The sequence below is a fragment of the Homalodisca vitripennis genome, chromosome 5 (assembly GCF_021130785.1).
Source record: "Homalodisca vitripennis isolate AUS2020 chromosome 5, UT_GWSS_2.1, whole genome shotgun sequence".
NCBI lineage: Eukaryota > Metazoa > Arthropoda > Insecta > Hemiptera > Cicadellidae > Homalodisca > Homalodisca vitripennis.
The window spans coordinates 134,507,352-134,533,263 of NC_060211.1; the positions used below are offsets into that span (position 1 = coordinate 134,507,352).

Genomic DNA, 25,912 nt, shown 5'->3' on the forward strand with positions numbered 1-25,912 from the left:
TTTCTTTCAAACGGCATTCGCGTTTGGTTCTTGGTTCTTGAGTAATGTTAAGTACATTTATTTTGAAACTAAAGTATGAAAAAAATATGCACGTGTCACAACAGGTGTAAAGAGATAAAATAACTGACCCCAATTCTGAAGGCCTCGTTCGGTCGAAGCCCCTCAACTGCGAACCTGACAACAGCCGCCAGTTCGACTTGTGGGAGGCGGACATGTGAGAGATCACGTGTGGATAACGAGCTTACCGCCGCGCGTGATTCAGTGTCCACTGTGGAGACCCTAGTGACAGTCCGCGGGGATGTGGAGAGCCTGTCGCAGAGCTGCCAGTGACGAGCCAGTCACCATGACGAAGAGGCGGGGGACTCCGGTCAAGCGGGTCAAGCACAGCCAGTCGGCCAAGGACTGTGACTGTTTCAACGAGTCTCCGGACAAGAACATGGAACGAAACTACATCCTCAGCTTCCTCTCCAAGACGCTCCCACAGAGCCAGAGCGACGGAGACATGAAAGGGAGCGCCAACAAGAGAAGCGCTAGCAAGAAGCAGAAGGACAATGAAAACAATAGGAAGAAAAGTGAGGGTGAGAAATACAGAAGGAGTAAGAGTGAAAAAGACAAGAAAAACTCAATAAAGAGGGCTACTAGTATTACTTTGAAGCGGAATCGGATAATTCCTCTCAACGACGGCTCCGGAGGTTGTGTTCTTGTCTCCCAGACGACAACGTTTAAAGAAACACCGGGCGCGCAGAAAGACAAAGAGATCCCTAAACAAGCTGAAAATCAAAAAAAGAAACTCACCACATTTTTTAAGAGAATAACTGCTGTTAAGAAAAAAGCTAGGGAGTTAATATTGAAAAGAAACAAAGAGAATTGTGTCAAAGATACAAAGGTCCCTGCTGAAACTCCATTCACAGGATTCGAAAAGATACCTGCACAGGACGACTTTATTGAAGAGAGTTTTCAAGAAGACGAGCCTAACGAAGATTTACAGGACCTTCCGGAACCGGGGAGGATCTCCGCGTGCAGCAGTGGGTACTTTACACCGGTTGGGGAATCCCCGGTTATAGCGAGAAGAGAGGATATCCAGAGATTGTCTTGCAGGTCAACGTGTCTCTCGCCGGAAAGCGAGGAGGCGTTTGAACTTGCTGAAAGTGATTATGTTGGCAGTGCTAGTACTGGGACTGCGGTGGACAGCATTGGACCGACCCTGGACGCCGTGACGGCTGTGGACCGGGAGGAGCTACGGAGACGTCTGAGAGCCGGGGAGTTGCTCTACCCTAACTGTGACAACTCCATTTGGATGAGGAGTTGCGAACAGGAGATAATCGACCCCATCCGCGGAACTACCACAGGTAACATTGCACAACGTTGCATTCTTTTACTTTTTACATCAAAAGTCACAGATGGCAATCTGTTATAGTATAAAACACGCTAGTTTTGCTTTTTATAACTGAGCCTAAAATGAAAGATAAATGTTCAAAGTTTAATGTTCAAATATAAAATACTCTATACATATTTCTTTTAACTTTAGTAGTTTTAAGTAATTTCTTAATAGGTAAAATTTACTTCATGTTAAAAAAATCGCTTTATGTAAATGTTTTAATACTATATGTATTACCTTTCCACTGTAAACATCCATGTGATAATTATATGAAATTTATGTTGAAGCTTTGCAGTCTAAAACAGTAAAAAGTAGGGAAAACATAGCTTTAGGTTGTTTTTTTGGTTCTTTACCAGTGCAGGGGGTAATACTTTCAAACAAACAATATGAATTTCTATAGTGAATACTACAGCTGCAATTATTATTTAAGTTTGTTTTACATATTTTTAATAATAAACCAATATATTTTACACTGCAGTGAAATTTACTTAACAATTATATATTTATTTGATAAAAGTACCTCATTTCTGAATGAAGCAATAGCTTTATTTAGATGTTCAACCTTAATTTTTCAGTTTTAGGTTCTATAAAAACCGTATAAAAATATATTGCATGCTACTAGAAAACTGTGATTTAAAGAAAATTGTATGCATCAACGGAAAGTAAATTTGACAATGTAACATTGAGAAACTTAAACTGTAAAAATTAATGTATGAGGATTTAATATCTTCGTTAGATATTTAATTTAATTTCCCATTAATTAATTTTATAACAATTTACATTTTGAATACAAAAAAATAATTGTTATTTTAATTACTTTACATATTTGTTAATTTGTGAATTACATATTCACATACTCTAAGATACAGTAAAAATTTCAGATTAATACAGTGAAGTTTAAATTCGAAAATTTTACTTAATTTTGTACTTATTATAATTAAGTAGTTATAATGTTTATATTCTGTTGCGATTTTCAAATATGGCAGTAAGCTTTGCAATTTATTATAAAAAAACCCTATCTTCTGATGGATTTACTTTTAACATGCAGTTTTAAGACTTTTTAATTCGTGGTATTATACGAGTCGTAAATGACTCACATACACAAGGGTGCACGCATGTATTTATGAAGGTGGAGGCCATTTGGAAAACCTACTCTAAAGCATAATTAAGTAAGCATTAATAATTACATAGTAAAATAACAGGCAGGAGACCTTAGTAGCCTTAAAAGATCATTGGGAGAAACTCAATCTGTCACTATTGTTGCAAGCCTATGTAAATGTACAGGAATTTCTGAATTTGTCACGATTTCACCCAACAACAATTGCATTCAATAACCAATTGCAGGGAGGCATTTACGTATTTTTTAGATCCAAAAGAGTGTTGGGATTGTATTTTACGTATATATATTTTTGTTTCAGGAACATTTTTATATGACGAATCCTTCAATGTAATGCACACAAAATACTACTAAACAATGGTATGGATTTAAATTGTGGTGTATTGGTTTAAAACTTATAATGAAAATTTACTGTGAAATTAAGTCTAAGTTTCATGAACTAATCTCAAATTCAAGATCATTTACTAATCTTTTCATTTACTATTCCTTGAAGCTCTTTTCTGACGTAGTATTAAGTTAATCAATCATGTAAGAAAGCTACGGGCCAGGTGTACTCCATATCACTTGTAACAGGCTTCACTGAATTTTATGCCATACATTTAGTCAATAGTTCAAATAGTTTTTGTCCTCGGATACAAATAAACAGACAAATATATAGAAACAGATAGAAGAGAAACTTTTCCACTTACCTGAGCATATAAAAGTCACTCTCCATGCAACATGAGAGTAGTCGACACCTCAATTTGCTCTCGAGATATTATTGTAAACAGAAGAGTCAGATAGAAGAGTAGTTTTGCCAGGCCGCTGAATCATATTCTTCGGTAACTATCAGCCAATAAATATATTATATTTTCTTACTTTTAAAAGTAACGTAATATATATGGTTTTAAAGAAACCCTTTTTGGTTTTTATCCAGTATAATTTAATACATCGTTTTAAAGTAAATAACTCACACGTACGATGGAGATACCCCAACTCATCAAACAAACCAACTCGCGCCTTATATACTCGTACCTTGCGGTCCCACGACTTCCGAATTGCAAACATCCTATGCTTATATTCTTTTCGCAATATCATAAACCTTTGAAACAAGTAAATTAATGTGTAGGGTTATATCCTTCCTAGACTTTTGAGTATACAAGTACTAAATTATTAGCTCGTTTTAAATTTTTAAAATGAATATAACTCTACAATTTAATTTCTTTATAAATAAATAAAGACTATTCTCCCTCTTTTAAGTCTTATTATGCTCTTCCTCAATGGGCACTGGCTTGTGCGTGGATCTTATTAAGCAGATTATGGAGAAGAAAAGATACAATAAAATCGACCATAGTGAAGTATTATATACATTAAGTAGATACATTTGGGAAAAAAGTAAGTTTGTCAAACGTTAAAACTTAATAATAATTTTTTTTTTTTATGGGGGTTCAGTACGACAAAATATAAAATATTTTCAATTTTTATTTTAACATTTTGATAGTTTTTGTTATTTTTTAATGAATTTGTCGCAAAAAACTATTTAAATCCGACGTTGGGAACTATTTTGATTTAATTTTGAAAAATATACATCATGTCAAACATTTTAGGTAACTAAGGAAAGTACCATTAGGTCATGGCTTCAAATGAACCGTACGACCACTCAAACATTTCCATCTCTCTCCTATCATTATGAAGATAAAACCTATTTTACAGACCTGAGTTCACTGGAATTGCTTAGAAAATGTCTCCATAGTTGATATAAATATATACTCTTCGTAGGCGTAAATACTCTCAACTTAGGAGTGTATGATGCCATAAATTCCTTCATAAAAATAAATATTGCAAGATGCATGGTTTTAAAATACCTAGAAATGATAGTTGGACATACATTTGGTAAAGCAATGAACAAGTTAGATATTACTCGCTTACAAAAAGCCCATCGCATGGTTTCCGATGTAGCCATAAAATCTAGGCAAGCTCGGTCACGTCCTAAAAGAAAACTGGAAGAGTTAAAGGGTCCTGATAACCCCAGTTATGGAGCAGTTAAATTTCCCGAAATTTAACTTTTTCCTACATTTACCTTTTTCTCTGGAACTATTCATCAGATTAGGATGAAAAACTTACACTCGTACTTTAAAATAGTTATACACATTTGAGGGAAATACATTAAAAAATGATAAACTAAAACATAGTATTGTCAAAAAATATGTATTTTTAATTTTTTATATTTTTAAATACTTTAAAAATTATATTTAAATGTTCTTTCCACTCTAAATGTTAAGGAGTGACCATATAATATTGTCCTAAAGTTTGATTATGATAGGCCGAGATGTTCCTGAGAAAAAGGTACACAAATTTCATAAATTATTATTAAAAGGATAGGCCGTACCGAACACCCTTAACCATTTAAAGTTAGTTTTATGGATTTATCACCTAAATACCTATATTTAAAAAGTTAGCCTTTTAATAGATAGATTACTTACGTAAAGAAACTGAAGAAAACAAACCTTGCGACTGCAAAAGATTTACTGCTAAAGATAAGCTTTGAGTTTTAAGAATAATATTTCAACAGTGCTATCTGTTTTCCTGACCGAACTTTCTTATTCTCAGTTTGGCGCATTATCCTGCAATCTTATCTTATAGCATCCAATCTCTATAACGACATTTGAAAGAGCTTTGACTATTCAAACTGCGCTGTGTGTGGTCTGGGCATGGAAGATAGATTCCTCCTTGAAAAAGACGTTAATATCATCGTACAGTTTTAAATGTTTTTAAATACGTTGATTAACTGATAATTTTATGTTACATATTTTATTGTATAAGTTTAAATAATACATTATTAATTTACTTGTAACTATTACTGTTTAAAGATATTTATTACCAAGAAGTTAGTAAGGAGTATTTACAAGAATAAAAGAGTTTCTCTTAACTTAGCAAATGGCACACAGTGCAAAATATTGAACAAAAACTTAATTTAGTTAAATGGCTTTTATCATTTTACATTGTTCACGACCTGTTTACTTACCAGAGAATGAAATAGCTTGTCTTCTCAGGACTTTAAAATGTCATCTCTTAAAGAAAGTCCGCCATATTACATTACACAATCCAATTTTCTCATTCCATGGATCCGCCCTACAGATTTCAAGATAAACCTTATACCCTTACGCCTGGAGTGACCGTATTTAATTTAATTTATTGTGTTCTTTTATACATTCAATTTACATTTTTGTTATTAATGCCCCAGAACATATCCCTTGGGGCAATATAGATTATTTTATTCAACGAAAGAGGAGTTTGGTGAGTTTCTATTGAATATTCAAAGCAATTCAATTCAATCTTGCATTTTGTGTTTCACTGAAATGTATTCATTATCGTACCAAATGCAAAATATGTGATTTGCAAACATTGAAGCATTTACGCACTTAAATATTTTACTAAAAATTATGTTTTAAACAAAATTATGTTCTTTCAACGAACATCTGTTTTTTTGCAAATGGTAATTACACGGGAAAACAGTTAAGGTCGTATAACTGGGACCTAAGATATATGAGGAATATATAATGGTATGGGTACGACTTAAAGTTAATTTCAATATATCATACAGTATGGTAGGTACGTTACAATATATTGCAAGGTTCTACTTATATGTTCTATCTAGCTTATCAGGGGTAGTTATAATGCCCATACGGAGAATAGTACCTTCGGTATGATTCAGCATTTTTCATGATATATTTTCAGTATATTTTTAAGAGAACAATAATAACAGTATTATAGTTTTAGTAGTTAAAATGTAAGAACATAACTCGATATAATACTTACAAGACCTTTTGGCATTAATTGGTAGCTGCGTTACAATAATGTATACATACAGTGGCATTCCAATCTTAATCCCTAAGAATCTTGACGTTTATGGGAAACATCAAGAGTGTCAGGGAATCTTTTAACATGACCCTTGAAATCTTCTAGTCACTAAGTATATAGTATACCAACCGGACCATAAAATTATATGACGTAGATTCTAGCCCACTTTACCAATAATACTTAACTAGCTTCTTATATAAGCGGCTATCGCTTCACCTAGGCTCAAGAAACCTCCACACCTAGGAACCACTTATGAATTAATTCATCCAATCTTTGGGAGGTACTGATCTCTACAGATGTGTCAACTATTCCACTTGCTTCAGACAAGGCTTCTGATCCTTAAACGATCTTGACCACTTGGCTCTCCCGCTCTCTAGAAATTCCTAGCCTATAAGAGATCAGGCCTCTAAAATCTCTTAATCTACAGAAGTTATCAACCTTTTAAAGGTATCACGATTTTTGGGATTTTTTACCTGTGAATCCAATTTTGTTGATCTGCTTGATGGTGCAGCTTTAATCTGCTGGCTGGTTGAAGCCATTTATTCCTAAGACATTAAAACTGCTGAGCAGAAAAATATATATAGCAGATGTATTATTTCCATACCTCTTTTATTCAAATAAATACCTTTTTTACCTTTATTAATATTTATTCCATATAATTTTAACATAAATATAGATAGATTAAATCATCTGGGAAAAGTCTTAAGTACTTGTGTAGAACATGTAATAAATCTAAAACCCCGTTCTCTTGGCTCCAAAAGGGCTTGGAAGATATTTATTACATAAAGAGTTAGGCTTATATAAATTAAATAGTGAATTCATAATATTTAAGGGGAATGTTTTACATAGAACATTTTGAGCTTCAACGTTAACTTAAAAACTTTTGTCAAAATTAAAATTCTTTCTATATAATGAATGACACCATTTTTATGGAACTAAATTTCTTGCAAAAATTACCAATTTCCCCCAGTTACCATATAACTATAATTTGCGTCTTATGAATCCAGGTTTATAAGGCATCCATTATAATCATGCGATAAATGGTTTTGACGTTGGTGTCGGGTGTTGAGTCCCCTTGGCTACAAAGCCACTTTAGAACTTCACTTGGTTAACACCTTCACTGCGCTAGACACCTTGCGCCGCAGAATGTGGTTGAGAGTAACTTGTCTTATTTAGTATAGACCATGATGTTAACAAGTGACAAATATATTTCATACAATATCCAAACCATTTTTGGTGAAATTATATTATAGGTGAAGTCTAAGGCGTGTAGTTATAGGTTAGGTAAAATAATTCAGGTTTCCCATTTAATCTAAAAAATGCCCTTAGCAACTTTGGCTAGAATCCATCAACATCTATGACGTTCAGAACTACAATTAAAAAATTATTTGGACTTCATCCACTAGCCTACAAAAAATCACCCACTTCTTATATCCTCATACTGTATAGAATTTTGGTTTGGTATCTATAGAATCATAAGGAGTTCATAAACCTGGTACAACATTATTTTGACAACGAACCTCCACACATAAGTACCGAGAGTTAATTATTATTGACTACATTTACCGAGATTTATAATTACCTCAAATTAATTAAAAAATTAATCCGCCTAAAAATCTAAACTTGACCTAAAATTTATTTTGTTAGAGATCATCTTATTTGTGTGTAGTATGTCCTAGTATCGATACACAATATTTCCCAATAGCTACTGTGATAAATATATTTGTTTTTGTGAGTGTTAGCTCTGTGCTGTATTATACTATTCTATCTACAGGTATAATCCCAGTTTGGCTTAAGGGTACTCTTCTCCGAAACGGTCCCGGCAGCATGCAAGTAGGCGATATGACCTTCAAGCATCTCTTCGACAGCTCGGCGCTTCTACACAGGTACTAACTTCTCAATATTGCTTCCAGTATTTATATAAATTAATTTGATCATTCCCAGCCTATTTTGATCAGCTGTTTCCTCATTTTTGGTAACACAAATTTCGTCGCACGGCAATGTCACGACGTTATTATTTTGAAGTCTACTAATTAATCGAGACAAAATTACAGTTTGAAAGAGATTTTAACAAATGAAAAAAAGACATTATGTAGTTTTGTCCAGTTTTATAAATAAATATAATATGTAATAAAAATAAAAATTGTATATGTAAAATTAAAATAATATATAGCCTATATATAACATCGAATTTGTAATTCTTCACTAATCAAGCGACAACAATAAAATGATCTGAAGATCTGCATCTGAAGATTACAATGGAAGTGTGAGAATATAGCTAATTGTTATGCTTTAAGATCTGTTCAACTATTTTATATCAATTCCAGAATTTGTCTTGTAAAATTTACATTCAAAAGTACAAAACCAATAACATTAATTTTAATTATTCGTAATAAAGAAAATAAGCTGTACCAATCAATCCATATTTCAAATATAAAAGGAAGTGTTTTTAACATTTTTTCAGTTTGGAAAAGTTTTCAACAAAAAGTATGGTTTTGTTCAACTAGAAATATTTTGCAGATACATATGTAATTGATTTAGCGAAGACCAATTAATTTTTACCAACAAAGAAGTACTGTAATAGATTTGGTTATTAAGACTAACTGATTTATTGACTGAGTATCACTCTGTCGGAAGAATTTTATTTCTGCCTGTCTGGCCGAACTATATCTTAAAGTTTTGTATTCTGCTTCATTTCTATCTAATCCATGGAATGTAGCTGAGAGTTATTGAACATTTTTATACAGGTGTTATGGGTAACCATGGTGGAAAGGAGAAAATCACAGGACAAATAATGATGAGGAAAAACTTAATACAATAAAATGGAAATTTCAACATATAACACAAACCCATGCTTCTAATAAATTCATATGGAACAGAATTGAAATTTTGCATGATACCTTGGCAAATCCTGTAATGCAATACCTGGTGTAGGGTACTCCAGCTTTGTTATATCAACACTAAAACGTATATCGTGTCATACTTTTAACCGTAATTCTGATTATGAATCAAAATTATGAAGTTAGAGACGTAAAAGCTGCAACTGAAATGAAATGCAATGTTGATATTAATATTAGCAAATGAGTTTTACATAGGAAGCCCAGCAAGAAAACCCACCTCAGATAGTTAGTGGCTAGAGGTAGCAGAGTTCACCTGTGACTGATTTTGAAGCTAATTTTATTGTTTTAACTTAGGAGCAAATCTTTGTGCTTGCTTGTGTGGATGCCAACACATTAACATGATATTAGAGAATATAGTGGTGCGGAGGCTATCGTTCCTCCACAGGTTAAAACTAATGTTTTGAAAGTAACCGTATGAAATTACAGGTTTGCGATAAGCGATGGAGGAGTGACTTACCAATGCAGATTCCTCAAGAGTAACACCTACCTCAAGAACCATGCGGCGAACCGTATCGTTGTGAACGAATTCGGAACCAAGGCTGTCCCTGACCCTTGTCAATCGATATTCAAGAGGTGAGGGGATTTTCACTGGATATGTTTGTATACATTTTTAAAACCTTTATGTAAAATAGATTAGGTTAAGATAGGTAAGGTTACTTACAGTAGGTTAGATTAGGTTAGTTAAGTTTGGTTCGATTAGATCTTTAGTGTCATGCAGGATTTTTGAAGGGTCTTTTCCTTTCCAGAGTTTCAGCCCTATTCAATCCCGGAGAATCATTATCAGACAATGCCATGATTTCGGTTTATCCCTTCGGTGACGAGTTCTACTGCTTCACGGAGTCACCCACAATTCACAGGATCGACCCAACTACCCTTGAGACCTTGGAAAGGGTAAGGAATCACCAAAGACTTAAATCTACGTGGCTCATTCAATCAGTAATCTAAAATTACTGTAATAAATTATGCAATTAGTTACTTTGCTCACCAATTAAAGTATATTGTAAAACATATTTAGTTACGAATTTGTTACGTCGTGCGTCTGTAACGGTATTAGGCCATATTTATTGATTTGAGCAGATATACATTCACGGATCACCTCCGCTTCTAGTGAGACAACAGATGTACTAAACGTTACAAGATGTAGCAATATTGTATGAAAATACTAGAAAATATAAAATTAATTGTTATTTACCATAGTCTGTATGGTTTAACCTGTCTCTTGGACCCTAGGCTACCTGGCACTGGCCCAGGCTATATCCCAGCATTCGCAGGCGCCTGTAGCTGTTTGCTTAACTGTAGAAGGATTTAGGTTTTTAGATCAATATGACAATGAAATCATATTAATATTGTATAAAAATGTTACAAAATTATTATTTTAGTTTGGGTTATTAATGACTTGGTTTTCATATACCGAGTGTAACGAGGGAAACTTGTGTTTTATGTATTAACGACACCGACACTTGGAACACTTAGACATCCCCTAGTTTATTAAGAAGAACTTTAATTAACAGAAGAAAGTAGAGCTAAATTTATAATGAAAGAGATTTACTATGTGCTGTAATTAAATGGGTTTATGCCTTTGTGGAAAAGTGGAGTCTATTTAACTTTAGCATTGGTGAACTTCAACTCAATATAAAAATTTGTTCTTTTTGTCCTGTTCCTGAGTTGCTCCTCTGCAGACTCAAAAGCCAACCACACTGAAAAACACATTGCTTATACGTGGGTTTACACGTATAGCAAATAAATACACCCTTTTTAAATTCCCTGATTTGAACTATTAACAACCTATAATCTAAATAAAAGTATTGAAGTCCTTAAAAGACATGGCTTGCATAACTGTGTAAATAATACCGCTTACATTATATCACATTTCGACATGTTGTAAAAAATAATGGCAAATTAAAATTAAGATAATCGTAAAAGAATATTTAGACATAAAATATAGAAGAATAGTCCTTTAAACAAATGCTAGTATTTGAAGCAGAAGATAATTTATTACATTTACCACCTTAGCACCTTACATTATTTGAAAGCCAAACATATATCCAATCAGTTCTTAGTTATAGAGAAACTGTTCAAGTTTGCAAGTAAATAATGACTTCGATAGCTCATCATCGAATCCATTAAATTTTATCAAGCGTAAAGTTAGGTTAGGAGTTTGATCTCATAAGGAAGACCAAAGGCACTACTTGTAAACACTAATAGAATGGAATAATTCATATAAAAGAGGAATTAAATATATTCTTAGATATTCTCAGTAGATGCAAACTATGAGTAATCAAGGATATGTTATGCTGAGCGTTTGTAAAAATACTTAATTGAAATGGTAGAAATTATGAGATTTGAAAAAAATATTTTATAGCAATAAATATTGTTTAAAATAAGTAAATTTGAAGTACACATTCCATCTATGTTATATTTAGATTTTTACTAAAATTTAAAAATTAAATTTGTTGTTGCCTGGGTTTGAATACACAATTCCATTACGATAAATTTAAGGTTGATAATAAAATTTATAATCTTAGATAAAAATATACTTCAAACGACAAATAAACGTAGTTAACTTTAGAAAAAAATAATTATAGCGTCAAGAATAAACTTGTATAAACAAGAATAAAAGTTGGTTCCACAATGTTATTACGCACTTTTGCGTTGTTCTACACACTCTCCTCTAGTTTACCGGAAAACGCGAGCCTTGTTTCCGTCATCTACCAATGTGACAATTTGAAATTTTTGGCAAATATTTATTGACTTTTATAAATATCTTACATATGCACATAGTTAAAAAATCTACAAATATTAAAATGAATGTTTGATGTAACTCGTCACCAGGCGGCACACTGCAAAAGATACAAGTTTTCAAAGCGCCTGCACATTATAAACTGCAATTACTAGGTAGTTATCTATATTAAACATACAAACACTATTTGAAGGCGCTAAGTTATGATGTGTATTTGTCATTAAAATAAATTTCTAGTTAAACTCAAAGCTTGAGTGTTACACGCGTTATAATAAAGTACATGTACTTTTACAATACACTTTTGACACATTTTCTTGATCGTTACACCAAGGCAAACTCTACATCGGCGGTGGAAATATAATTCAATTGAATCAGAAGTGTTAATACACGGGGAAATTTTACGAAAAGCGCGCGTAGCCGCGGCAAACAGATAGTAATACATAAAATATAAATATTATTAATAATGACAGTGTAAAATTATCACGCTAATAAGAATTTATTATTGTATACTGTAAAGAATGTGAATAATTATTAATATGAGTATTGATTTATCTTTCTCAGCTGATATATATATATATATATATATATATATATATATATATATATATATATATATATGTGTATTTATATATGTATTTATATATGTACATATGTATTTTTTGTCCTAGTTACTTAGAAGTAGACATAAACATGGCAAGAGATGAATGCGAACGATGTTGAGGTTTAGTGTAATAAATTAAAATAGTACTGGCATATTAAGAATCTTCTTAAAAACCGGCTAGTTTGTAGGGATCTGCGCGTTCATACGTTGCAGACACGTGTTACCTAAATATGGTCTGGGATTTTTACAGTATAATCATTTCTAGATAATGAAAATTATATAAAAAAAATAATCAAAAGGATACGGCTAGCAACTTTGTTTATATTAAAAGATTGATAAAACTAAAAATAAATTTACAGGTAAATGTATCCAGACACGTTGCTGTGGTGAACCACACTTCTCATCCTCACGTGACGTCAGATGGTACGGTCTACAATCAGGCCATGAGTGTCCAGGGTTCCTACCCTCACTACTCCATCGTCAAGTTCCCTCAGAGTAAGTTGTTTCATTTATAATGTACGGTACATATAATGTAGAAGCAGAGTACTGTTGAGACAAAGACAGGGGATAATCACTGATGCCTGATGGATGTTCCACTTCACTCCCTGTTTATGCATTGTCTCTCTTTCTATTATCGCTTGCAAGACTCAGAAGATTGCAAGAAAAACAGTGATTGTAGATTTTTCAAGGATGTTTAGTCAGAACATCTAAATCATTTTGAACTTATAATATATAAATTATAAAAATTGAAGATAAATTTTGTGTACAATTTTAGCCTGCTAGCTCAAAAAAGCCTTGAATTATTATAGTGCAATTCGAAGGCTCTCTCAAAATATTAAAAAAAATTCAGTTTACGTTTTAGTACTTCATTTAAAATGTATTTAAAATAGAACAATTTCTATTTCTTACAAAAAGAAATGTCATGATAAAGACTTACATTTTATTAAAAACAATATGCTGAACGGTTTAAAGTACAAGCAAAATTAATAAATTTAAAAGTTACATAGCCTCACCGCGCTATGCGGAGCTTCTACATCATCACATAAGAAGGCAGTGTTGGTCTGCGGGCGCGAGAGCTAATACAGTCTCTCATTGTTCTCATTTCCTCAAATATAGTGTATATACGATATGTTGTTGTTGCTGATAGATGAGAGGAGCAAGGACAAGAAGCCGGGCCAGATGTTCGAGAGCGCGGAGATGGTGGCGTCCGTGAAGGCTAGATGGCCTCTACACCCATCCTACATGCATACTTTCGGACTGACTGAACACTTCTATGTGATTGTGGAACAGCCTTTGGCCATCTCAGTGCCCAACATGGTCAAGAGTCAACTGCTCGGCCAACCCATGTGTTCCTGCTTCCGTTTCTTTAAGGATGAACCTGTGAGTTGTCACTCTTGGCTCAGAGATTTCGTTTAGTGTTCAAAAAAGTACTTAATAAGGTTTTGCGTTTAAACTCAATTACCTGAGACAACACTATTGTTTAATTGAAAAAAAAAAAAAATAAAAATACAAAAACATGCTGTTGGATATTATATTCTTAGGAAGTGTACTTTATGTTGTGTAACATGGTTTCCAGAAATCCTGTATTACTTAAATTTAAGTCTTATTGGATGTTATAGTTCCTCTGGCATTCATTACAGGGTAAAGCATACCTTGCCATATCGTCCAGGTAACAGCCGCTAATTGTCTCCGTTAAAATTTTACCATATTTTGAATGTTGCATAATAATAAATAGTAACCATCAATCAGCGTTGTTGATAATTGAAAATACAACAACATAGTCCAAATACATCACTCGGTAGTAGAAAATGAAAAACAACAGCCAATACTTTACCCGGTCTAGACATATAAGCTTTATTTATAGTCGTGTCCGGAGTTTTATCTATAGACGTTTGTTTTATCAGGTATTAATTAGTTTTTGAGTTCTCGTGAAAAATATTTTCTTCATTCACGTGAATGTGTGGCCAAACAAATATTGTTCTTAATGGTAACAAAACCGTACAACATCACTTGGTTGTTTAGTTATATATCTGCATAATTCTCAACTCTGAAATTGATCTATTTTTTTGATTTTATAGTTTCTACCTTTGATTTTTCTTTTCCACCACATATTATTATATGTTCTATACTCTACGAACGGAGAATTTTATTTGACTAAACATATGATCTCTAAAACCGTAAGAGGAAATTCGGTTGTTATTTCACGGACTTCACACCAATGAATTCTTGACTATAAATTATAAATTCTTGACCCTAAATATCTCTAAACCTAAATTTTCAGTTTCTAGATTTCCGAGACCATTGATACGTTAGTAAGAGACCTGTGGATGCTCACATTAAGCTTTGTATTAAGTTGTAGCTACCGGATAATGTTCGATAAAGTCTTTAATATACTACCAAAACTAACTAACAATTAATAATTAATTAATAGTTAATTATTAACCCTGAAAACATGTCTTTATGTTTGAATTATAAATTCAAGTTCGGTTGCGCTAAAATGATTTTTATTCTAGCATTCTAGCATCTGTGCTTGTGTGAAATAAAATAATTATAGTGCAAAACAAAGGTTTTTTTTATGGAAAACTAAACATTTTCTCAAAATACTGTCATAAAATTACATTACTGAATATTTCACTTGCTTGGTGGAGAAAGTGAAATAAAGTTAACCACAAGACATATTGTTAATGCTGAGTTCTCATTCTTGGTCAGTAAGTTGTTCAAGTTAGGTACCAAATAGTTGCCAGAGCCCTTACTTGTAATCCATATTGTAGAGTATTTAAAATGTAAAGAGGTTATCCGATGTATATTACTGAATATCTCGATACATAATTTCCTCTCAGCACGAAATATCTATATAATAATAGTGAAATATCAAGTTGTATACGAATACCGGAATTGGGGAAATGCTTTGGTATGTTATGGATGCACAACACTATTAATAACGTCTAGCATTTACCTACTACATTTATTGCTTTCTAGGTTCCTAAGAACTCACTAGTCTGTCTGTAGCGAGCTTTAAAAATCTCCCTTCTTAAACAATAAAGTAGACTGCAAACTTCTTAGAGAGATAAAAAAGTACTAACATTATTTTTATCACTAATAAATTATTATTGGTTAAAATAACGTATTGGTTGATTAAACATTGAAGGATAGCTACTAAAAATAAGTTATGGGAATTACCACATAATGCCATGTCTAGTAGTATTACTGCGCCCATTTACGTCAAGTTAAACCTTTCACTTTACTTAGTTAAAACTATGTCAATTTTAAATTTGTATCCAGCGGAATAATACTAAACTCAAATAGAAAAATCTCTCGCTGTTTCAACAGAGGCAAAGAATCAGCACTGTAATGCATGCTGTCACACAAAATCACTGTGATATGTCTACGGTAGAATCTGCCTTTCTGATTGAAACGGTATTATTTTATGTCTTCCATGTTGTTTAAATTTACAATTCAGTAAATACAACGAGGTTACTTTAATTCACCAGGAGACCAATTGTTGCATTGGCGTCGAATACGGTAATTAACTAACCACTGTTTAGTTTTCTATATGTAATATAGCTATGGTGTGAAGGTTTGAGAAAATTAGAATTTTGAGTTTAGCTTTAGTTCACCTTCCTCTTATTGCAGCGGTCGAAATAGATTGCACTATATTTTGTGAAAGTCTGGGTGTGTCTGATGTCGAGACAATGTACAGAGTTCACTGTGAGCTTATTTTTCGTCGAATTCGATTTCTCCAGACGAACTAGACTCCAGATTTCAAGAGTCAAGTCTGTGACAGCATCTGATTCTAGACACTGCTCATAAAGAATGTGAACTGGAGCTAAACTGCCATACTCTTTAGTGCCACTCACTTGTTATTTTGATTAGATTAGTAGAATGACGTAAAAAGTAAACCAACCATTCATACCCGATTTTGGAAGAGATCTTTCTGTTTGGTAATTAAATTACTCAGGGCTCAAGGAAAACAACGAAAATGTCTTGGTGACAAAACTTTGTAGAGAAAGTGTTGTTACGTGACACTAGGATACCAACTAAAACTTCTTATGTTCCTATGAAGCACGAAATTCAGTCCCTATGTAAGAGTTTTCAACTGCCATTGAATGGTATTAATTTGCTGCTAGTACTTTATTTTAATAACATACATGGGGAAATCCATAATTTTGCTGTCATTGGCTGATAGAAATCAAAACGACATGTAAAAAGATATTAAAACTCTCCTTTAATTATAATGAACACAAAACAATAAACCAAACATTCAATGATTTCAGTCAATTTTATAAATAACAAACTTTAACACATCTTAATCACGTTTTCTTATTGGTATGTACTGCTTTAGAAGTGTAAGTTGAGTTATTCTGGTATACCAAGTTGCAAATTGGGCACTGAATCCACGCATTCTGATCCTAATCTTTTTAAGAAAATCATAATTGATTACGTCGTATAGAAATGATGGAATGAGAACATTCCAATAAAAGGAAACGAGAAAAATCGCACTCCACATCTTGGTTAAATGGTAACGTTCTCAGCTAGAATTTTAACATTTCGGTAGCAACTGAAAATGTAACACGTTAACAAACCATAAAGAACAGTTTTTAATTGCAGACTCTGATACATTTGGTGGAGAGGGAAACGGGGAATCTCCACAAGACGTATCTGGCCGAGGCATTTTTCTACCTTCACATAGTGAACCAGTACGAGAGTGACGGTCATGTCGTGCTGGACATCTGCTGCTACAGCGACCCCGCCATGTTGGACTGCATGTACTATGATGCTCTGAAGGTAGCTAGCTGTTTACGTAGTTGTTTTTATCAGTCACTCAAAATGAGTAAAAATAGCCTTGTTAGTATGACATATGACGTACAATACATTTTTATATGTAAGGCGATAATGATAAAATTTATAACCGTATTTATTTATATTCTATACTTGTATTATATTTGCCACACGCTGTTGGAAAGAGTAATAAACCTTAATTTTATGAATACAAAACCTAGAGCAGAACATAGATGAATGATTAATAAAGTGACATGAAATACGAAAAATAATACGGATGCAAGGGGCCGAGATGGTTCACTGCATGTCTACATTTTAACTGACAGGACTGAACATTTTATTAATACTCTATGGCAATGAGCAATTCAAAAGACAATTTTGACAAAAATTCTAAATTAACAATGATCATTCTGTATTAGTGAAATAATAAAAGGACAAAATTATTTAAAGTTTTAGACCAAGATGGAGATCATTAACAGCCGTTGTACTCTAGTGACCTTAAACCCCATAAGAACTTAATATTATTATTAAATATATTAATATTAACTAAATATATTATTAAAATGCATACAAAGGCTTTTTAATTTTTCTTTTTTTTTAAGATACGTATTTTTTGAAATTTAAACTTTGAAGTACGAAAAAGTTTGATTCTTTTCTCGGATTAACCATCAACATAGTATAATAACCTAAAAATCAAACATGTACAGTAGGCTACATTATTCTAAAACTAACGTTGTTTAAGGTTCAGAATTATGCTTATGAGAATAAAATCAAGATGGCTGCCAGGAGAGAGGTTATGAATTTAACAGAAGAAACCAAAGTAAGTATACTAATAGGTTCGTATTTTTTATATCAAATATCTCTTATTGGAATTGCAGGAAATGAACAAAAACCTCGACTACGCCCGCTTGTTCCGAGGACGGCCTATGCGGTTTGTGATGCCCTTGGACCCTAAGGCGGCGGACTCTGACACAAACCTGGTGACCCTGCCCAGGTCTGGGGCAGAGGCTTGGTGGCGAGGTAGTGAGGTACTAGTAGTGCCCGAGCTGCTGTGTGACCTCGGCTGCGAGACCCCTAGGATTAACTACGACCAGCACCTCGGCAAGCCCTACCGTTACTTCTACGCGATATCCAGCGATGTAGACCTAGAGAACCCAGGCACGGTAAGGATTTCCATACACTTTTACTTTTAAGCTTTAATCGTTGATGTACAAGTTATTACTCTCATTTTATAACTAATATTTTGGTACCAGTTGTTTGTAACACAACTGCAAAATATTGAACCAAATATTTATAACGAGAGAATTTCCTTAATACAAACGAGTCCTCCAGGAAATACAAAAAAAAGCATAAAAAAGTGACATGATTGTAAAAATAACTGCATTATTAAATTAATGATATTTTGTTAACAGCTGATCAAGGTTGATACACAAACTCGATCAACCAAAACTTGGAGCGAGCCAAATGTGTTCCCTAGTGAACCAATATTCGTCCCCTCGCCCGACCCACAAGTGAGTACCTACTGTTATAAAACTAATGAATTTTTATAGCTTTATAACATAAAAGTCTCATTAATGTTCCAGCAGTAATCTAGTGAAAAAATGATTTTGTAAAAAGGTATGAATAGACCATAAACTCAGTTTATAAATGTTTAATCGCGATGGGAAAACGGGGCTATGTAACAGACGGAATAATGTACAAAATAGAGCTGCACGATTGTAAAGCTGCTGAACTGAATTGAATAAATCCGCCAGATGACACACATGGTACGTTTATCTATATCATGAGATGATATGTCAGTAGTTTAATGAGGGTAGATAGTGAAATAATCCATTTGAAAACAACAGCTGCAAAAGCCTTTTTTTTGAGGACACGTGACTATAGAAGCCTGGTACACTCTAGGAGCCAAGAGCCAATTGGCAATGTAAATTGCAAATTAGTTCTTCGGTCTTGGACCATTATGATTTTTTCATTTTCACAAATTGTTTATTGAATCAATAATTCTCTACTACCTGCTTTTTAGATGAGTGATTTATTCTGTCTGTACATGGAGTCATAGATGAGTAAACAACTTTGCTGTCTCAGCCATAGGACGTTGTTAACTAACGTCTAGAAAACAAACAGTAATTGGGGTTTTGTTAGGAATCAGTGTTATTAGTAACGCGTATGATATTTACCTAAACACGTAGTAACTAAAATAATAGATAGAAGGAAATGTTTTTGTATAGTAAGGATATTTAATAGAAGGTATAATTCTAGCCATTGTAGAGAATTCGGCCTACGTGGTCACAAATACAAGATTGCTTCAATCATGATAATCACTTGTTAATTTGACATTACTTCTAAAAAATATAATTGAAAACAATTTTAGGAACATATTGTCTTATGAAAAGTAATATATTATTAAAGTAGTTATAGACTGATTAAACTCTTTAAGTTTTATTTACAAAACAGGTGTTAACAATTGTGTTACCAATCCTTTTTTACTAAAGTATTCTTTTGATAATTCTTTCACGAGATAATGTTCCTTAGAAAGGGATTCAGTTAGGATAAAAGCCTGTAAATGGCAGAAGGACAATTCCGTGAAACGGCCAGGAAAACTTCGACAAACAATATTGCCACCGACGTTATTTCCCTATAGACGGCAATTACGAGGGTGTCAGAGGCTCTATTGTTGCTACGTTTATTGTTGCATTTGCTTAAGTTTCCTTAATCGGGGCTCAGATGTCAACGACAAAGATAATTATTTTAAACAATTAACACATTTTTTATAGCATCAACATAAAAAAATGGACGTATTATTTGCATGGCATCGTTATTGAATCTTTGACTATGAAAATAATTGCAAATACTCTTATAGGCCTCCTTTTGCTATTGTTTAATTTAATATTCGAAATTTAATAAAATTTAATAGTCATTTGACTATTATCGTCACAGACGACTGTCATTGTTGTAAAATTTACACAAACCAACATTGTCTTAAAAATAAGCAATAGCATTTCGAATACTTTCGGCAATACAATTATACAAAATAAAAGTATTCGCGAAATTTCCGTACTAATACCCAACAATACTAAGAGTAACGTTATTAAGAAAGAGAATTAATAAAAAATGAAAAATAATTGCTAGAAGATAACGATCACGTTATAGAAAATATAAATTTTCTATAAAACGGCAACCTGTGATATATAGAAGCAATATTGATTACAGCTGGTCGGTACTTGATTAAGCGTCAGCCTATCATGATTAAGCTCCGCCCCTTCAACTCGCCTATACAGACGAATGTTTATTATTGTCAGTTTTGGTTTACTATATGTAGAATAATGGCTCTCCAAAGCGAGATCAAAATATATAAAGAAGTTAATTGTGTAAACTATGTTTCGACATAGTGTGAACAGAAAAACTGTGATTGTAGTTGTGTCACCGCCCGAGAAAGCCTAAGAACTAAGATCTATATCTTTGCTACGAAACTTTTAAAACTAAAACTAACAATATTTACGTGCTTCCCACGACTTTCGACCACGTAAGAGCCTGTGTTAGTCAAACAACCAAGGTCAAACTCAAGACATACGGTCTAAAAACACGATCCGTTAGACTAGTTTAGATCGTCTTACTTGACTGTATCCAATAAAATTAAACCCCCAGTTCTGTTTTACAATTAAATAGCTATAACTGCAATGGAATTGTATATTATTATGAATGTACTTGACGCATGCATGCAATCTTATAATTGTTGACGCAATAAAGATTTTTATTATTACTATCTTGAACAACTTTCTAAAATTGGTCTACTCAAATCAAGCTCGAACATACAGTAGTTGGTGAAATTTTTACCCCATATCTTTCGACTTTTATATTTAATTAGGGTCAAATAAAGTCTGGGAAAATTTAAAAACCCGAAGTAGTTTTCGCAGTATCCGCCATTTTGTGTTTTTACTATCGTTGATACAATTATATTTCCTGAACCTTCGGAAAAATTCTTTATGGTGGAAGGATTTTAATTTTGAAACAACGCTTTTCACAAAAATTGTCTTTACATCCTAATGCTGCAGCCAATGTTTCAAACTCTAATAACCCTAAAACTATCAAACTAACATTGTTTTATCAGGAATGCAACAATTAAACATTTGTAAATTAAAGTACAAGGATTACTTCAAGGATTATGGGTTTTTATCATTATATGAGCTATTCTACTAATGTAGTTAACAGCCAGTTATATGAATTGCTACATACACGTCAGCTTGAAGGGAAAATTGAGCGAATTGCACTCAGCTCAGCTTCTACAATGCCATCAAGAATGGATCTAAAGCTAACATCGCAGCACATTTTATGAAAGCTCAAAATATGGATAGCCCAGCATTCATATACGTTTGTTAATAAACACACGGTTAATTATGAGTAATATTATCGTTCAAAGTAACATTTCTCTGAAGCCATTCTATGGAATATGTAATCAGTACCAAAGGTAATGCATTACTGAAGATAACAAGTTTATAGACGTCTCAGTTGCGTTCTTTATTACATATTAAAGCATCATCCCTGAAAATCTCAATTTAAACTTGACCAAATACAATCACTTTAAGAAATTGAATGGCACTCTTCAAGCTCTAACCATTCTTACTAATACCACATTGAAACCAACATAAGGCCAATAAAATGCTTGCTCACATGTTAAGAATATATAGAGATAATTCTGGAATCCAGGCACTAAAGACACTATACTTCTTCTTGACTAAGAAAATTCTAGAATATAGATGTACGAGTATTGTGTGGTTTCCATACTAAGAATTCCTCTTTAAGAAGCTAACAAGCTGCTTGGGACTTAGAATGGGCTTTATATACATCAACTCCCCATTCTTGAAGCGGGTCTTCAGTATACCACCTCTTGCTGACAAACAAGATATTTCTTCATAAGTTGCTTTAGGGCAGGTGAACTCCACCAGTCTCTTTTGTTACGGGCAATGATAAAGTAGACCAAAAATAGAGTCGGGATCATCAGTCCTAGCTAATGACGTTCTGGGTTCCTGTATCTCGTCTCTCCCCAGATAACAACCATCGAACTGAATACATCTTGCACTGCTATCCCTCAGATCGTGAGGCTCGGGAATTCTGTTGGTGGAGACAATGAAGTATAAGTATGAGTCAATTTTAAGTATTCACTCAATGTTGATAAAAAATGCACTCAGTAAAACACACACACACACACACACACTCATATCAGCCAATATTCTCGGTTAGTGGTACTATATATTCTATTAGTATTGTACATGTATTTACATAATACGCTATCGTCACTGTAGTTGTTATAGTTATCGTTCTCTCTGCTTCGTCGTATGAAACGGTAGTGTTTGGACCCTAGTTTAAAATTCTATTTAGAACTTGTAAAATAATGTAGCTCTTATCGTTGTTACATACTTTTTTTATTGTTGTTAAAGCTATACTTTTTGTTACAGTTATTATTTACATTGTTGCTGCTGTTTTTACATAGTTGTATAGATTGATGGAAATTGGGCTCTTGTTTAGAGTACTACTATTTCTGGGAATGTTTATAAAATATGTTTACTTTTAACCTAGCACACCATCACATTGCACTTCTTCTTATATTAATTTTACTGCCATCCTGATTATATTATTTATATATTCTCGTATTTGCTGTTGTTGTAATTACTTTTATGATTCTATGCGAAATGGCGTTGACTGTTAACAAATATTCTTTAGATATATTCCACAAAATTAGATTTGTCAACTTATCAAATGTTTTTCACAAAAGTATAATGCATTAAAGGATGAGTTATACATTGATCCTAATCCCTTAACGTTCACAATCACCGCGAGTAAACAACCGACAACAAACAGTTCTTTAAATGTAACCCCATTGTGGTATGTTGCAGCGCGAAGACGACGGCGTGATCCTGTCCGCTCTTGTGTGGGGGCGAGGGTTGGAGACGCAGGTTGGGTTATTGGTGTTGGATGCTACCACTCTGCACGAGCTCGGCCGGACTGTCTTCCAGACGCCAACTCCTGTCCCCAAGTGTCTGCATGGATGGTTCACTTCGGACTATTAATTACATGTGTATAAAGACGTTCCTTTTATTTGTGATACCGATATCGTTCAATTACAGTAAAAATGTTGTGACTTAAATTTAATGTATTTTTCGAATAAATTTAATGACAAGTTGTATTTGTCTTCTTATTGGAAGGATTCTTGAATATTTAAGGTTAAAGCAAAAATGTAAGGACATGAGTAATTTATTATGAAAACGTAAAGGTCAGCTCAAACTGCAGTTATGTTTTGCTCTCTATGGCGATACAATGAATTAGTTTTAAGAAAGAATTCTGAATTTAAATTATTGGTGGTTGTGAGTTCGGTACTTTACCATGTAAGGTAGTGCCAAACTACTTTTGGCAGTCTACCAAAGTAGAGATCTATTGAGGTTCCACGAAACTAAAACGCTCGGGTAAGTGAAAGGTGATAAATTGCTTCTGTATGCAAACGAAAAGTTTTACTAGGCAATCACATATTGAGTCCGATAAAAAGGAATCATAGAACCAACATTTGTTATCAAATGCTAGTTTCATCAATTAAAGTAAAAAAAACACGAACATAATTTTGTTTGTTAATTTGTGTACACACACACACACACACACACACACACACACACACACACACCACACACACACACACACACACACACACACACACACACACACACCACACACACACACACACACACACACAACACACACACAACACACACACACACACACACACACACACATATATATATATATATATATATATAAAATGTGTGGTACTTCATCGATCAGTTTTCATTATTACAAAACTAATACACCAATTTTAGAAAAAATAGTGAACATTTATTTTCTTCAGAGATATAACGTCTGATCTCCATTTATTTTAACACATTTGAGGATTTCAAAAGAAGGAAAGACATAATTATATATAAATAAGATTTTTATCAAAAGTGTTGCTGTTATTCAAATATTCTCATAAATTCTTAAAAAAAAACTAACTATAATTTCTTGTACTTCGTGTGGAAAGAATGTTATAACGCTAGACACTTACCGCATGTACGTACACCTTCGCCTTCGGATGTACTGAAAGTTTTTCAGTACACACTTCCGAAGACAGTGCGAAAAAACTCGCGCAAGTCGAGATGTTCCTCTTGTCTTCTTCTGGAATGCGACTCTTCAACATATATAAATTCTACATGGGAAAGAGACGGCTTTCGGCGTCTTCTCTAGTTGGGCGATTTATTGAAGATAAGACAGTAGCTAAGCCAATAATTTTAATGTTTCTAATCGGTTATTATTCTATAAATATAGTTTAAAACCATTGTTGTCTTCTTAAATTTTTAGTTAATATCATCAAGCAGAGAACACACTGAATCATAATGAATTTTATTTCTTTGGACTTTTTAATAGGAGAATTTAATATTTACATAAAGGATCCGACATAATGTTTGCGTTCATTACTCTTCAAAAACACACAATTCACCATTTTCTCGCCAATTAGAATCATCCTAATTTAGAATATTTTAAATGAAAATATTTAAGATCCGATACGTACGTTTCATGAAAGAGCAGCCAGCCATGTTGGATTAAGGAAAGTAAACATGCAAAATACTTCGTGTTGATTATCATAACCAATTCATACATTCATGAGTGTTACTGAATAAATTACGAGGAAGAACAAATGTGATAATATAAAATCATTATATTTAATTATCAAAATCCCTTTCACAACTCCTGAGGATCTGTCAATACTTTCTAAAGACCTCCAGCGTTAACGAAACCTATCGCACAATGGACAGGAAAACTTAATTCATCTGTGTCTCTCTATTTGTTGGCACAACATTTCAGGCCTATAAACTTGTTCATGAATCTTAATTTCTACATACAGTATATGTAACATAGATTTCTATCAAGGTGCGCTCCGATCAATGTCAGTTTTATGAGCGTTAATAAATATTTTTACTTTGGCCTTGTATGTAACTATAATAGCAACGGGAAACTCGTGGAGTAAACACATTTTTAAACCAACCGCATACAGTTATTTGGAATTTTAACATGTGTAATAATAACACATGAAATTAGATTAATTTGAGGATTGTCTGGATAAAATTTCGTTACGGTTTGTTTATTTCATCAATACTCCATTGTATCGGCTAATGTTAATATAGATTTCATAGAGTTTGATGATGTTTCATGTCACTCCATAGGTTTTGGCTGAGTAGTTAAGAAAGCCTATAAACTCAGGCTGATATCTCGAGAGTTAAATGAGCTCTACTTAAAATTTTGTATATCTTGCTTAGTTATTACTAAGGGCACAGGAAAAATTCTTTTTATGTCTGTCTGTGTTTCTATTTTCCGGTGGACATCTAAAGGACGAATTGAGCAATTTACTAGAAATTCAAAAACCTGCTTCATCAAAGCCTGTTATGCTTGTGGTAGATAGTACTAGAAATAAAGAGGTTGATATTATTGGATTGCCAATTTTGAAAAACGAATTAAAAGAAAACCAAAAGTATCAAAC

General features: G+C 33.2%; 1 protein-coding gene across 1 annotated transcript; it reads left to right on the forward strand.

Moving 5' to 3' along the window:
• The first annotated feature begins 247 nt into the window (after positions 1 to 247).
• Positions 248 to 23,534, forward strand: LOC124362909 (carotenoid isomerooxygenase-like). The gene is made up of 10 exons (XM_046817797.1): positions 248 to 1,349; positions 8,110 to 8,221; positions 9,662 to 9,808; positions 9,982 to 10,126; positions 12,936 to 13,071; positions 13,724 to 13,956; positions 17,185 to 17,361; positions 18,234 to 18,518; positions 18,768 to 18,866; positions 23,247 to 23,534. Exons 1-10 carry the CDS (start codon positions 299 to 301, stop codon positions 23,418 to 23,420), a joined length of 2,559 nt encoding a protein of 852 aa, XP_046673753.1. The 5' UTR covers positions 248 to 298; the 3' UTR covers positions 23,421 to 23,534.
• Positions 23,535 to 25,912: the final 2,378 nt, after the last annotated feature.